The sequence below is a fragment of the Uloborus diversus genome, chromosome 7, assembly GCF_026930045.1.
Source record: "Uloborus diversus isolate 005 chromosome 7, Udiv.v.3.1, whole genome shotgun sequence".
NCBI lineage: Eukaryota > Metazoa > Arthropoda > Arachnida > Araneae > Uloboridae > Uloborus > Uloborus diversus.
In genome coordinates, this window is record NC_072737.1 from 106,362,926 (window position 1) to 106,376,901 (window position 13,976).

At 31.4% G+C, this 13,976-nt stretch overlaps 1 protein-coding gene across 1 annotated transcript in view; it reads left to right on the plus strand.

Moving 5' to 3' along the window:
* LOC129226037 (phosphatidylinositol 5-phosphate 4-kinase type-2 alpha-like) overlaps positions 1-5,505 on the plus strand; it is a 37,760-nt gene extending 32,255 nt beyond the window's left edge. Inside the window, exons 9-10 of the mRNA XM_054860614.1 lie at positions 2,069-2,360; positions 5,135-5,505. Of these exons, the coding sequence (XP_054716589.1) occupies positions 2,069-2,360; positions 5,135-5,319 (477 nt within the window). The 3' untranslated portion in view covers positions 5,320-5,505. The remainder of the gene's footprint in view (positions 1-2,068; positions 2,361-5,134) is intronic.
* Positions 5,506-13,976: the final 8,471 nt, after the last annotated feature.

A 13,976-nucleotide genomic window follows, 5' to 3' on the forward strand; every position in this document is an offset into this window, starting at 1 on the left:
CGCTCTTTTACTCCTTTCATTTTATTGTGAGAAAAAGGTACAGGCCATCTACAGATCAAGATCAAGCAGTCCTACCCTGCACGCTGGTGTTCAAACGAATTCTTAGAAATAGTATTGCCTCTCGTTGGCAGTGGGAGACAGGAAGGGAAGAGAGAAACATTTCAGATAAGTAAAACCTGCCTGCAGTTCGTTAAAAATAAATAACCCCCTCAGCCCTCACTGACTCTACGGCCTTTGTTGATTTCGAAAAAGAAATTGAGAGCTTGCTCTTGTCAACTCTGCGCTCTTTTCTGTTGATGATATCGATGTTGACATTCCTGCCCTTGTAAAGAAGGCGGATCGGCCTCAGTTTTCCCATTAAATTGTAAGCGAATTTTTTATAATAATTCTGTTTCATTGTTTTATAACTAATAATTCAACTATTAATTGTTATTGTATAAGAGATAAGAGGTTATTATTCAACTTTTTCAAACTGCGGCCCGCCAAGTGATCAGTGACCGGAATTTTGGCTCGATTACTCTTTGCAGTTGGGCAGCCCTGCTTTAATGTATGTACAGTTGGTGCTGATTAATGTGATTGCAATTAATTTTATCAATTGCTTATTGTTATCAAAAGCAATAACTCCCAATTTTCTCTATATCTGTTAAAACTATCACTTTATGTGATCATTACATTGTTTAATGTTATCAGTTTTCAAATCAGGGATCATGTTTAAAATGACCAGAAACTACTTCAGTAACTTATTTTTTAAAAAATAGTTAACCTAAAAAAGATATGAGCGACTAGTACTAGACACTAGAAATAGTCGTAAAACGAAGATGCGAATAGAACTAGTTAAAAAGACACGAAAATATTCAGGTTTACTATCTCAAGAGTTCAAGCCATAGATAGATCAAAATATCCCTGTCATTTCCACATTAATATAGTGTGAAATTTTCTACAATGTAATAGAAAAACAAGATGGAGAATGGAAGTGATGAATTAGATTAAGAGTACTTTGTTGTTGATCCCAATTCCAAAAAGTTTAAATGAGGTGTTGAAACGTGGAGTACAACACCACTACAATGAATTTAAAAAATGTCGATTGCAAGCAATTTCAAATTATCCATTCAATTCAATGTATCTTTCCATCAAAATGTAAAATTATACATTCTTAAAAAAGAAAAAAAAAATCGTTGACTGTCTCCCAGAAGCTCAATCTGGCAGACAGTCTACAATTGATTTTTTTTTCTCTTTTTCTTTTTTAAGAATGTATAATTTTATGTTATGATGGAAAGACACAACACATGAATGTAAGATTTATTTTTAAATTTTATTTTGAAATTCGGTAGACTAACGGCACCAGTAACAGACAAGAGTCCAGTTACTGACATTTATAAGTTTAGATTTAAATAATAAGAATTTTAGGTGGGTAAAACTGATGTTGCTGTGGTACATGAATACAATGCAACCATATAATGTTATCAGAGTGAATTTTATGAGCTAGTTGGTATATTTACAAGGCAGTAGTGGAAGGTTATGACGAGATACCATAAGGTCAGCTGGTGTTTCATGTTCATTTGAATTTAATAAGGCTTTACTTCTCAAAATAGAGAACTTTTGCACATTTTGAAGAGAAAGGAGGAATTTTGTCCATTACTCATCCTTTCCTCATCCTGTCTGTTACCAGGCATCATCAGATTTCTCTGTGTCTGATACTGGGGGTTGGACCTTTTTTCTAAATTGAACAAATAAAAATAGAATTAACTAACTCAGAAGATTCAGAAGCATCCAAACGTTAGATGAGGTGTAGTTTCATGAGAGAAAAATAGTTTAAACTGTCTAAATACTATAAAAGGTTCAGAAAATAGAGTTAATCTGAGAGCGGTGTCTTAAGCATGTCTGTTACTGGTGCCGTTACCCTATGTGTGGCTTAAATTGGCTAGTTTATGCAACTTGTGATTAATTTATCATTATCAAAATGATTGTGTCCCAAAATGATTCTGTCAAGTTGAGACTGGTGTAGAAATTATGCTTGTCTTTGTTCTCTGTACTTGTGAAAAGATGTTATGAACCATAATTTTTTCAGTTTCTTTCATCAATGAACTTGATGGATTACTCTGTATGTCTTGGCATTCATGATTGCGAACGCGTTGAGCTCGATGCCCTAGAGAAGGAGAAAGTCGAACAATCCTCTGATGCTGAGGGTAGTGGTGGCGAAAATGGTCCTGGCTCAGAAGACGAAGATTCAGCAGGAAGTGGAATTGGAGGAGCAGTGCCAACACCCCCTGATTCCCCACCAGCATTAAGGGAGGAGTTCTCGTTGAATGGCGACGGTCTGAATGCTGCGCGTGATATCTATGCAACTCCAAGTATTGAAAGTTAGTGTTAATGCATTTTGTGCTACATGCTTTCAGAAGTTTCACAGTAAAAATATATATTTCTACCGTAAAATTAACAAACATTTTGACTGTGTATTTATATTACGTTGAAGTACAGGAGACAACAAGCATTTTTTTCCCAAAGAACTGTGGTAAATCGTAAATATTAGTCAATTGTTTCATCCGTAATTGTTACATTCATAGTTGTTACTTTATTTCTCATCATTTTTTCTTCCTAATTAAAAATATTAATTCACTAGCCGCTCGTTATATATCGGTCATTCGGATATATCTCTTTCTTCTTGAGTCTCCTGAAATATTAAAGCCTAAAAAAGAAAAAATTTGCTTTAAGTTTGAAACTATTGACCATTTGATTTGAAGAAGTATATGAATTCAATTAAATCTGTAAAATAATGTACTGTTTTTTTGGGGGAGGGGGGAATTTTTTTTTTCTTGAATATAAAATCAAATATTATGGAATGACCCATATACATATACAGTGGCTCCCAAAAGTGTTCGTACACTTTGAAATTTTTTAGTAAAATCAAAATAACGCGAAACTGAATTTGAATATGAAGTCCAATATTTTTTCACATCATTCTTATATCATTCTAAAAACAACCTATTGGTTTTTTCAAAATATTGACGGATCTTCTTTTTGAAATGGGTCAGAAAACGAAGATACAGAGAAATAACACGCCACAAAAGTCATCGTACACTCAAATATTTTCGAATAAATTCATGATTAAAATTATCCTATGCCGTTTTATTAATATTTTTGCATTTTGTTGACCCTTTTAAGTCATTTGGCTTGAATTTTTTGTTTATTTATTCCTTAATATTGTGCTTATTAGTGTAAAAAGGCTGATATTCGTAAAAAACCGCAAACACCATTCAAAATTTGAATTTTTTTCCCACAGTAGTGGTAAATTGGTGTAAAATGTCTCTAAATTAGTTATTTTATTTGTTTGTATAGTAAAGTGCTTGATAAAATGCTTTAAAGAAAGGAATCGGACCGAAAACAAGGTAAGAAAAGGTCAACCGGCAAAGTTGACAAAACGTGATCAGAGATTTAAAGTTAAAAAGATTATGAAAAATACACATTTGAGTGCTGTAAACGTTTCTGCAGAGTTAAATGAAACATATTACACTTAATTTTCACCTAAAATTGTTCGCAAAGTTCTCTGATTAGCTGGATTAAATGGGACCTCTTCCCGCAGAAATTTTCTTGGTCGTGCGAAAAACAGAAAGCTTACGCTTTTCGTCGCAAATTCCATTATAAATAAGCTAAAAACGTTTTAGAGTTACGTCTTACTTACAGATAAAAATTAATTCAACATTTTTGGTTAAATTGTTGTATAACTGTAAGTAGAAGAAAAAATTAGGCACTTAATCTTAAGAACTTATTTGGATCAGCTAATCAGGACGGTGGAGGTGCTCTAGTGTGAGGGTGCATATCAGCATCAGGACTTGGTAGTTTGTAATTTTTTGATGAAATAATGAATCATGCTGTTCCTTTAAATATTTTAAAAACCAATTTTGAATTCTTAGCCAAAAATTTGGTTATTGGAAACAACTTTGTTTTTTATCAAGACAACGATAAGAAGCACACGGTTTTCAACATTTGCATCTAGTGCCACGAAAATTGTCCTAAAGTTTAGAAAATACCCCCTAAATCTCCAGATTTTAACTTAATGTAACATATTTAGAGATATCTGGTGGCTAGATTAGGAAAATAGGGCTTTAAAACGAAAATAGAGCTAGAAACTGTAAGACTCGAAGTGTGGTAGAACACTTACTCAGAAATTACGCAAAAAAAAAAGAAAGAAAAAGAATGAAATCTATTCCCAGATGTTTGAAAGGTGTTATGAATACTGTATGATATTCTACTAATTAATAACTTAATCAAAAGTTAGATTATTCAATAATATATAGACATTTTATAAAGTGTACGAAGACTTTTGTGAGATAAAATTTCCGGCACTTTTTGATTTTTGATTTCTAAAAAATTAAGTTTCAATATTTTTTAAAAACTTTTCATGTAGTTTTGTTAAAAATTGATCATAGATCTTATAATTAAATACCTATTCCGAAATATTAATTCTAACCAATTGATTGGGGCCTATTTTGTTGAAAGTCGTAGGTGTACGAAGACTTTTGGGACCCACTGTATATACATACATTTATCGAATGTTCTTTTTATTGTTTCATAGTTTCCACTGTAGACAAGGTTTTTCATTCTGTTAAAGGCAATATGTATACTGCATTATTTGGTACAAAAAAAAAAAAAAAAAAAAAAAAAAACCCATAGTAAGATAATAAGTATAATAGTAAGATATAAAGCATCTGCGCACACAGCTCAAAACTATCTGCAAGTATTAAAAAAAATATACAATGGGTTGATTAAATTTTTCAGTCATGCAATGCTTATTATGCTTTTAATCATGTATCCATGAAAGCAAAAGATTAATTTCTCAACAGATTTTAGAGATAACCATTGTTTAATATTTATATTAATTTTAAATTTTGAGCAAGGTACATATTTGCAGCAAATGTATCCGCACATGGCGTGCGCGTGTGTGTCTACATTATTTAGCTTTGAAAATACTATTTCTGCATTGAATACTGTGCTAATGCATGTGTACTAATGCATGTGTCTCAGAATTACAAGGAATCTCTTCTTTGGTGCATATAAATTCAGTTATATAGAAAAATAGCTTTCATGTGTTAAATTTCCTCTATAATACTATTCATTATTAATTCTATTTTAACAGGTGCTCCAAAGAAAGAAATTTACTTCTTGGCTTTAGTTGATGTACTTACACACTATGGTGTAAAGAAGAGAACAGCACAAGCAGCCAAAGCCGTGAAGCACGGAACAAATGCTGAGATTTCCACAGTACATCCCGAGCAATATGCAAAGCGACTTACTGATTTCATTGCCAAAGCCATGGAGTAAGAAGATCGGAAGTAATGCAATGTGATGATAATTTATAAGAATATACATGGTGCCATTCCATGATAATTTCATATGAAGTAGCATTTATAAAGCTGCTTGGTGATTTCACTTGTCAGGATAGGAAGTAGGATGTGTAGAATCAGTTTCATTAAATGTTTGATATGTTAAGTCTTACATCTGAAGAGTAAGCGGTTGTGAAATTAGACATTGAAATTGTTTCCTTGTGAATGGATTTCTTTTTTGTTCGTGTTGAGTTTATCTTTTTTTTTTTTATTCTTTTAAAACAAAATTTTCCTTAAATTCTTTAAGTATTATTAAGAATATATATAAGCATGAAGTGAAATCAATAGCTCTTAATTGTTATTAAAATTTAATGCATGTGTCTCAGAATTACAAGGAATCTCTTCTTTGGTGCATATAAATTCAGTTATATAGAAAAATATGTTGTTAATTCATTTGCCCAGAAATCAGCAATTCCAGCAGTCCTGAAATCAGCTGAATCCATCAGCATTTATGTGCTGATTGTCATATATATGAATAAAAGGATTTGTTATATATATCATAATAAGAAGTATCAACTTTCTAAACAAAATTTTTTCTTTGCACTTAAAAAATACTGATTTGTGCATGTTGTTGGTGTGTGTCCGTACGGTCACCTCACAACACTATGCAAATCATTATTTTTTTAGCTCAAAAATCTTTTCAGAAACCTCGGATACTTTATATTCTGTCGCGTAATGGTTCCTTATGTTCAAACATATTGAAATTAAAAGCCCAAGTTTAAAATTCCGAAAATAAAGTAAAAATATTTGTATAAAAATGTCTTATTTGTACAAGTGCATTGAGCAGTTTGCAAATATACATTATTTAATAAAATATTTATTATAATTTTATTAAAGTTTATGGTTTTTTTAATGTAAAAAATTTCAGCCCCCTCCCCATTGTTGGCGAAGGATCCACATTTTTCTCATTTGTTGGTTTACGGAATCAGGTTAGTGGTAGTTTGGTGTAAGCATTGCACTCTAGTTGAAGAAGTTCCTTGTAAATGTAAAATACACGTGATACAGTTTTTCTGCAGTTAGTGTCTTGCAATATTGTTTCACTTCAAGCTGCAACTAACATAAGGGTAATCAATTTTTATTTATTTCTAAAATGTTTAAAAATCTACCTGCATTAAAAAGTTTATTCTTATTGATTCAGTAAGGTATCTAATGCAAATTTCTGCATGATAATATCTTTTCGTCTGAAGAAGGTTCGAGAGTCCTTTTTTTTATCTTTAAAAAATGAATAAATAAAATGTAGTATCATCAGCAAGTTGAATTTTTAATGGAAAAATTAAGATAAAGAGTTAGATTTAAAGTAGTAGGTTGTAAGTTATCACCCTTGAACCAGGGCTAAGACAGAATTGCATGATGAGTTCATAATAAGGACAAAACTTCAGTCTCTGGGTGGCATAACTGGGCTGTTGGTATACTGCATGTTGTTTTAAAGTATTTAAAAAAGCTTGAATTCAGGGGCAGACTGGCCGATGCACCCTCAAGGCTAAACACCTTTTTTTTAAATGTATTTTTTCCTTTTTTATAAATGTTTTTTATTTTTTGGTGGAAAATTCCTTAATTTTTTTTCTTTTTGCACTAAGAATTTTTTCTTCTTTTCTTTAAACCTGTAAATGTGTGTACCATGTTTTTTTTTTTTTAATTTTTTTTATTTATTTATTTAATTTTTTTTTTTTGGCGCCCTTTGGTGGCCAAGGTTGGCGCCCCTTTTGCGGAACCCAGTCCGCCCCTGCTTGAATATTTTAATAGCTTCTTTACTTTTTTGATAAGTTTTGTTTTTGACTTTTAACTAGTATTCAATTGCACTCTTTACGTGGCATAATTAAGCTATTTTAATTTAAAGTATATTCTTTTAACTAATATAATTGCAGTTGGATATTTGAATGTTATTACAAGATGCACATATTGTAATATCAAGAACTTTATTCCGCAAACTACTCGAAAATTGCAATGAGATTACTGCAGACTTTCTGCTTTTAAAAAATTGTAGTTGATTAGTTCATGAAGGAAAGATCATCGAAGGAAGCAAATATTATGACATTTAAGGTTTAAATTATTGTGTTAATGTAAGAAAATTTTGTTACTAATTTTATATGTGTAGTCCATTCAATGTTCATATACATTTTACACTACTATGCAATTAGTTCATTTGTAAGCCTCGTTTTTCAATGTTGCAAGTCAGAATTAAAATAAAACTTTACTAGATAACACTTTGAAAGTCATGTAAAATAAATGTCGTATACATAATTATTTCTTGAATGCATTTGTAAGCATTCTTTTGTCTATATGTATGCATTGTTTGAGTGACACTTTTTGTTTTCAATTGGCATGTTTGCTATTATTAGTTAATGAATGTTGCTGTTACTCATCATAGCTTCAAATGTTTTGAGTTTATGCATGATGAGCTTGGAATTGGGGACCAGGTATCATTTTTTTTCTCCAGTGTGGGTTTTTCACCTCAATTGAATAAAAATGTCTGCTGTCCCTAAATTTACCATTCAAATTTTTATTAATAATGGGTTTCATTGAGGACAAGTTTGTAACACCCCCCAGTTTATAACACTGCAATCCCCGTCAATGCTGTTAATTGTTTTTAAAAAAAGTAATTATATATTTTTTTCTTCCACTTCATCCTCTGTGCACCACATGATATCATATATTCGTTTTTTCATACGGAAATATAAAATTGTTTAGTTTGTATTTATGTTTGTTAGATTAGTTAAGTTGTCTTTTTGCCATTTCTCAGTCTTTCAGGACCTTAATGAAGATTTATTTGTAATGTATGCAATGTTTACTGAATATTAACAAGTGTTTTTTATCTTTTGAACAGTAGGAATAACACTATTAGTACTTGCATGTAAAAGTATTGTGAACCTCCCTTTTTTTTTTGCAATAACATGATCTAAAAGGGCTCTTTACTCGTTTCTTATAGCAAACCAATGTTCATTTCACCTCCCCCCCCCCCGTTCTTGGCTACTAGATTTAGGATTTATCTTTAGTCTATGATGAAAAACTTATCACTACTCTGCAGTATTTGTGGTAATCAATCGCAATGGTAGCCAATTCCTTATCTGGTGATCTACAGCAGCATTCGTACGATTACTCAAATCAAAAAATAAAGCCATGTTTCACGTTTTTAAATGTCGATAGTTTCTTTATACTCACAGTTTCTATTTCATTCATATTGACATTAAATATTAATTAAATGAATTGTCCTTCCTATGTTTGTACGGTAATTTTTTCTTATGTACAAACCAGTTCTTTTGCTTTTTAATATTTGTCTAATCCTCTACTGCCTAACTCGAAGGTTGCATCAAATTTGACCAGTGTGTTGAGTGGTGCAGTATGGCTGCTTTACATTTTGGTTGTTGGTACTAACACAAGTCTATATTTCAGTCACGAACCCGTTTTGAAAATGTAAAACTTTTTAAAAACAAAAATCCACCTTTTGTGTGTTAAATGCACTATTCTTTAACATTCTGTGTTTTTTTTCCTACAGAAAAAAATGATTTGGGCAGTAGAGGGTTTGAATATCCTTGATTCAGAATTTTCTTCTCTGAGAACATAAATTCTACTTCGTTAAAATCTCAATGTATTGGACGTTTCCAAAGCTTGTTTGTTGTTTTGAAATACTTGAATTACTATAGTTGGGGCTAACCTAACTTGGCAGCATTGAGAAGGCTACCCAGATCCTTATCGCAGCATTACGATGCTGCCAAGTTGAGTTTGCCTCAGCTATAGAGCCATGATGCTGGAGATTACATTTTGTAAAAAAATTCCTAATCAGGTATTTGTACTTAGTTTTTGTGATGAAAAAAAAAAAAAACTTTATGTCCTACTTTTAATTACTTTTCTTTCTTCCAGTGTAGAGAAAGGCATTAAGTTTTTCTTATCATTTCATACTTATTTATCAATTTCATTGAAGGAAGCAACATTTAGATGTTTACCATTTTTGTATATTATATTTTGGACGTCTGTATTTTTAATTACTTGAAATGGTTTTGTGTGAAAATAACTGTTCTGTGCCTTACAGTTATAATGGTCAGTGACTCAAACATGTTTTACAAAGCATTATAATAATGTACATGCAATTTTAATATCTTTTGCTATGTGTGTAATTTCTTCCAGTTAGTATAATGTAACGTAACCTAGTCTTCCCTGCATGAAACTTTCTTTCATGTAAAACATAATTTGTAGACATTGCATTCAGCAATAGTTTTTTCCTTCCGGTATATATAAGTACTTCTATGCATAAAACATTTACCTTTTTATGGTACCTTTGTGATTTTAGCTAAAATGTGCATTGGAAAATGCAATCCTTTATGATGGTATAGCATTGTAAATCATATAATAAACTTAATAATTTAAATATGTACTCAATTTAAAAAAAAACCTCATTGTGTCATGCAAAAAATACAAAAGACTTCTCAAACAGAGCACCTACTATACTATTTCATCTAGAGTTTTCATTCACTTGCCTGTGACTAGTCAGAAAATTTATTTCAAAGATTAAATCATGTTTTGGGGTGTTAAGAATCAAGGCTAAAGGATTCGTTTCAAAAATATTTAAAAAAAAGTTACTCAATTTGAATTTTCTTCTCCTGTGATGCCCCCCGCCCTCTTTTTCTGAGAAAAGTAAGGTTTTTTTGCATATTCCATGGTCAATTCCATAGCTATTATATTGATAATAATGTATCACTTATCATTTTTGGACAATCCTGTTGTATGAACTACAAACTGGTACTTGCTATATTGATTGTTTCATTTTACTATGTGTCTTAGCTTGTCAATAAATAATTGTTTAATTTCTTTAATGTTAAATGCAATGAGATGGACTTTTTTCTTAGTTCTTAAATTGTTTTACCCCCTCAAATATCAGACTATGCATTAACATGCTGTGAAACACGCCTTTTGATGGATCTTTCGATTCTGTTCATTAAAAGATGAACGAAAAGTCTTCTACAAAATTTTTAGGGATTAATTAGTGGTAGGGAGATAAAAAGTGCAAATATAGGCTTGAGCATTCAGGGGTCTGTCCAGGATTTTTCACAGGGTCCGTTTTTTGTGAAAAATCAAATAATTTTGTGAAAAATGAATTAATTTTGTGAAAAAATCAAAAAAATTTCGCAAAAAAATAAATAAATAAATAAATAATAAAAAAAATTTTTTTTTTTGTTAAAACGAAATTTTAGAACTTAGAGATGGCACAAAACTGCATCAATTAAACTTAAAGTTGAGTGTTTTCCTCTTCTATGTCGAGAAAATCATACTGGATTTTTTTTTCTGACATTTGGCCGGGGGGGGGGGGGGGTCATCGCTCTTTCAAGTATCAATATTTATCTAACATTCTACATTATGTTAAATTATACTAGATATATTTCTGTATAGTATTTAAAATAATTGTAACAAAAATATAAATGAATGAAATAAAATACAGAATAGGGTTCTGCATTCAACTTTTTGACCCAAGACACTGTTAAAAAGCACAGAATTTCGTTTAAAACTTATAAATTCCCTGATTTTAACAAAAATAAAAAGATATTTCAATTGTTTACCTCTTAAAAAAGCGTAATAATCATCAAAAATTCGAAAAATCGGAATCCCATATCGGATGCAAAGAGATCGCAATTCTCAAAGTGAAGGCATCAAAAGTATAAAAACGGCTTGTAAAAGAAATATTTTTTAATAAAATTATTTTAAAATTGCATTTTAGAGTCCTATGATTACCATTTCATTAATATCTGTGGACACAGTTGACCCAAAAAATAAAATAAAACAAACCATCTCAGCATTTTCATTTTTGACTCATAACAGAAAATGGAATTTTGCTTTAAAAACTTGAAATGAGAGTTCTAACAGAAATAAAGAGACTTTTCATTTATTTGACTCCTAATAAAGCGAAGTTAGCTTGAAAAAAGAACAAAATATGATTCTCATATCGGATGTTAAAAGATTGCATATTTCAAAATGTAGACATCTAATGAAAAAAAAAACGGTAATTAAAAGAGTTTATTTAAAGTTAATCATCCTTGTTAGCATCGAAAAATCAAAACCCATATAATTTTCTCCCAAAATAACAATTAAACATCGCACCGCACCGTAAAAACGCAACTATTGACAAGCTGGCAAAATGATGAGAATATTTTCTAATCAAGTCATTATAAAGGTTCAACGCCAAACGCGAAGTGGTGATAATTTTGAATTTGGTAACTCTATCTCTCCCTTTGCAGTTCTAAGTTCATTTCGCAGATACATATTATTATTGTTGTTAAATCATGAGCGGAGAAAAATGCTTACCAATGCCTTTTCAGAAAAGTTTACAACACCGCTGCTAATTAGCTGTGATAAAACAAACAACTATTATAAACTACACCGCCAGCTCAGTTATTCCATCCGGAGCTTTAGGGCCTGTAACTTACTACAAAACAACCATGATATTTATTTGGCAGTAGCAATTATTTATCGCTTGCAGGAGAATCGCAAGAGTGCCGATTTTTTTTTTTTCAAAATTAGCCGATTTTGTATAAGCTGATCCCTCTAATTTGACTTAAAAAAAGGTTCCAAAAATTATCGGTTTATACACAGAAATATGCGTTATTTTGCTTTCAGATTTGCTCTTTCAATAAACAATTTGTGACAGATCCGATCTTGTTTATCAGAATTTTGTGAAAGGTCCGTTTTGGTTGATCGGATTTTTGTGAAGGGTCCGTTAACGGACCCAAATATCCTCTGGCCAGATCCCTGGCATTAGATTCAAAACTTCAATAAATCCTGCTATGGCTGCCTTCCTAATCTGGAGGGGTGTACCCAATTCTTTCCTAAACATTTCTTTTTCATATGATTTATTATAATCAGGGCTGCAGAGTCAGAGGAAAATGACTGACTCTGACTCCAGGACTTTTAGAGTCTTCAGACTCAGACTCTGACTCCTTTACCCCAGAAATATTCCAACTCCGCCTCCTCAAGCATTGGCAGAGTTGTAGACTTTGAAGGAAAATGACTGACTCCGACTCTTGAAGTTTTAAGCCTTCCACACCTGACTCCAACTGCTTTACCACAAAATCAACCCGACTCCAACTCTGACTCCGTAGCCCTGACTATAATATAGCTGGAAAAATATTATGTTTGGCTAAATGAGAATAATCGATGGACATTTCAATTGCAAGCTTAAAGTAAGTAATTGTTAAAGATCCATAAAAACTTTTTAAGCAGGAAGTGTTGCAAATAAAGTAAGAGTTTGTTCACACTAATATAAAATTTCATATAGTAATTTTAAAAACTTGAATGTAAATTCCATTAGGTCAAATAGTCTTGACTTAGGGTTTTACATCAACCCAAATATTTACTTATTTCTACCTGCCATTATTATTATTTTTTAATTAATGTTCTATCCTTTAAAATTCTGCCTAGGATTTATTAGTATAGTAGTTTTGTACGTTTCCTCTTCTAAGCAGGAAAAAAACCTTATTTTGGCAAATGATTATGGTATTTTAATGTAAATAAAAATATGATAGATTTTTAATAAATGTGAAATGCAATATTGTCTAACATTAGAATTTTTTTAACAATTTTTTAAATCCTTGTATTTTTTAATTGCTGTTCGACAGTTTGCACAGTTTTCGTAAATATGTCAACCTTAATTTAATTGTTGAAGATGATTTACTGATATCTGCATTTTGAAATCGGTTATTACGTATTAATGCGTGAATCAAGGAATATTTTGTATCTCCATTATTTGGAATTTTTCCTTATAATTCCATCAAACAAACTAAGTAAATATGAGCTACAGCCAAACACCTATTTGGTAATTTATTTCCTTTACTAGTTTAGGTATTAGTTCTCTTTTGATTGTTTCATAGTTCTTCACTCACTTTATTAAAGTTCCAGCATTTTACAATAATATATCTGCATTAAAGATTAAATATAGTAGTGGTTCTTAACCTTTTCACAACATAGGACCACTTGGTACTCTTCCAAACAGGACTGCACAGTGGGGGGGGGGGGGGGGAATGACTAACTCCGGAAATTTTAGAACCTTTGACTCAGACTCTTTTGCCCCAAAATCTCTCTGACTCCGAAAGACGAGGAGAGCTGCGGACTTAGAGGGAAAATGACAGACTCTGACTCTTGGAACTTGAAACTTTTGACTCTGACTTCTTTACCTCAAATGCAGTTTGACTCTTATTCCACAGCCCTGCTTCCGAATCCTTTAATGAATTTAATTAACACTATAAAAATAATATGGATGAATTTCACTAGCTGTTCGTTCGGATTGCGAATCTTGGAAAATATATCGCTCTCTAACTCTTTGAGTCTGTAACAATGTCAAAATTCTCCTTTGAACGCTTTTAAAATCTGAGTCATAGTCCACAAGCTATTAGACAAAACCTTAACCCCTGCTCAACAAGGATTTTTCCTTTAATATACAAATTTTATTAGCAATAAACATTTCTTTATCCACCAACTATGCAACTCTTATACTCAGCTCGTCCATTTTCATATCATATGTATTTTAGACCTTTGCTCATATTAAATGTAGAAGCACTTTGATTATTCTAATGTATTTTACTAACTTGATTTGAAATTGTGCATTTCATGTGT